General features: G+C 45.7%; 1 protein-coding gene across 1 annotated transcript in view; it reads left to right on the plus strand.

The window, feature by feature from the left end:
- Window positions 1-54: 54 nt before the first annotated feature.
- The window catches only part of LOC122547012 (putative transcription factor Ovo-like 1), an 11,742-nt gene continuing 10,244 nt past the window's right edge, over window positions 55-1,552 (plus strand). The window contains exon 1 of the mRNA XM_043685612.1: window positions 55-623. Coding sequence (XP_043541547.1) covers window positions 524-623 — 100 coding nt within the window. The 5' untranslated portion in view covers window positions 55-523. The remainder of the gene's footprint in view (window positions 624-1,552) is intronic.

Consider the following 1,552-nt stretch of genomic DNA (forward strand, 5'->3'; position numbering starts at 1 on the left):
GGGAAGGATAGAGGGGGGAGGGAAGGAAGAAGAGAGAGAGACGGGATTTTGTTTTCTAATTTCTTTTCAGATTTCGCTTGGATAATGAGTTGATGAGTCAGAATATCAGGGTAGGGCTTTGGTGAGAGCTTACTTTCCGAGAGAATGCTATTTTACACAGACAGGTGTGTGATACTGAAACCACCACCGTTATTTGTCAGCACATGCGTTAGTCATCAGGTCTCTCTCTGCTACTTGTCTCATTTTTAAGAACTGGTTGGGTAGGTCTTACCAACTGAGAGAGAGAGAGAGAGAGAACGCAGGAGACCAGATCCAGACAGGTTATTTTCTCTTTGCAAGTCACACAGGTGCCTCTCTTGAACAGGGGTGACTGACAGAGATTAGAGAGAGAGAGAGAGAGAGAGAGAGAGAGCAGGGGTGTCAAACAGACCAGCTTGTCCCCCTCTCTCACTGTTTGGTGCAAGACCAACAGCTGGGCCTTTAATAAAATATTGAACCTTTCGAACACAAACCCGGAGACAAGATGCCCCGGGCTTTTCTGGTGAAGATTCGGAGTGACAACGTGAGGACTCGGAGCTGGGGAGAGATACCTGACCAAATGCGAGCTGACATTTACATCCCCCGTAAGTACCCAGCTCTGGGGAGGCAGGTACACACAGAGAGAGAGAGAGAGAGTGTGTGTGAAAGGTACACACACACACGGGAGAGGGTGTGTGTGCGTGAAATCCGAAATCCAACTTTGTGAAGCAAGAAATACCTAGCCTTTTGTATTTTGCAAACGGGACATTTTTGTTTCGTTTTAAGAAATTGACACAGTGAAACTGAATTTGTTCATTTTAAAAAGATTTGAAAACTGGGTGCCAGAGTTTTCAATTTGGGAGTCACTTTCTTTAGAGCCATGAATGTTATGAGGACAGACAGAGGGAGAAATAATCAGCTCACTGCTTCTTCAATGTTGCCTCTCGATAAGACATTTATTGACACCCGAATTGATAAACCCAAAAGGTCCATATTTTAAAATAATCGGTGTTTATTTCAAACCGACTACTGGGGAAGGGCTGGCACAGAGACTGGGTGAATTTATTTTCTGTTTAACATTCTGCATTGTTACCCACGCCTCCTGGTCTGAGACCAAGGCGATTTTAAACAAAACAAAACTAACGGTAATGAAAGTGGGTGAAAAGTTTTTTTTGAAGAATCATTAACCCTGACTTACAGTGCAAGATATCCTACACCAAGCGGCGGAATACGAAGGTGAAACTTTTCACTGAATGAATGACTGACTCACCCCTCCCTCCCTCCCTCCATGCCTGTAAAGATCCTGCAGAGCAGTGTTTCTTTCCTCAGCCAACAACTACATAGTCTGACAGTGGCAACTCTGCTAAGACCCAGCACACTGCCCCTCAGCCAAACAACTCCCAGTCTGTCTGCAGTGACATCCCCTCAGGAACCACTCCCCTTTAACTGTAACCTCCTGAAGCTCTTAAACCTCTCCCAATCTGTCTCCTTACAGCCCCAACACTCCCACCCTATCTCTCTCACCCCCTCCAGC

Source organism: Chiloscyllium plagiosum, unplaced genomic scaffold (assembly GCF_004010195.1).
Source record: "Chiloscyllium plagiosum isolate BGI_BamShark_2017 unplaced genomic scaffold, ASM401019v2 scaf_7488, whole genome shotgun sequence".
Classification (NCBI taxonomy): Eukaryota; Metazoa; Chordata; class Chondrichthyes; order Orectolobiformes; family Hemiscylliidae; genus Chiloscyllium; species Chiloscyllium plagiosum.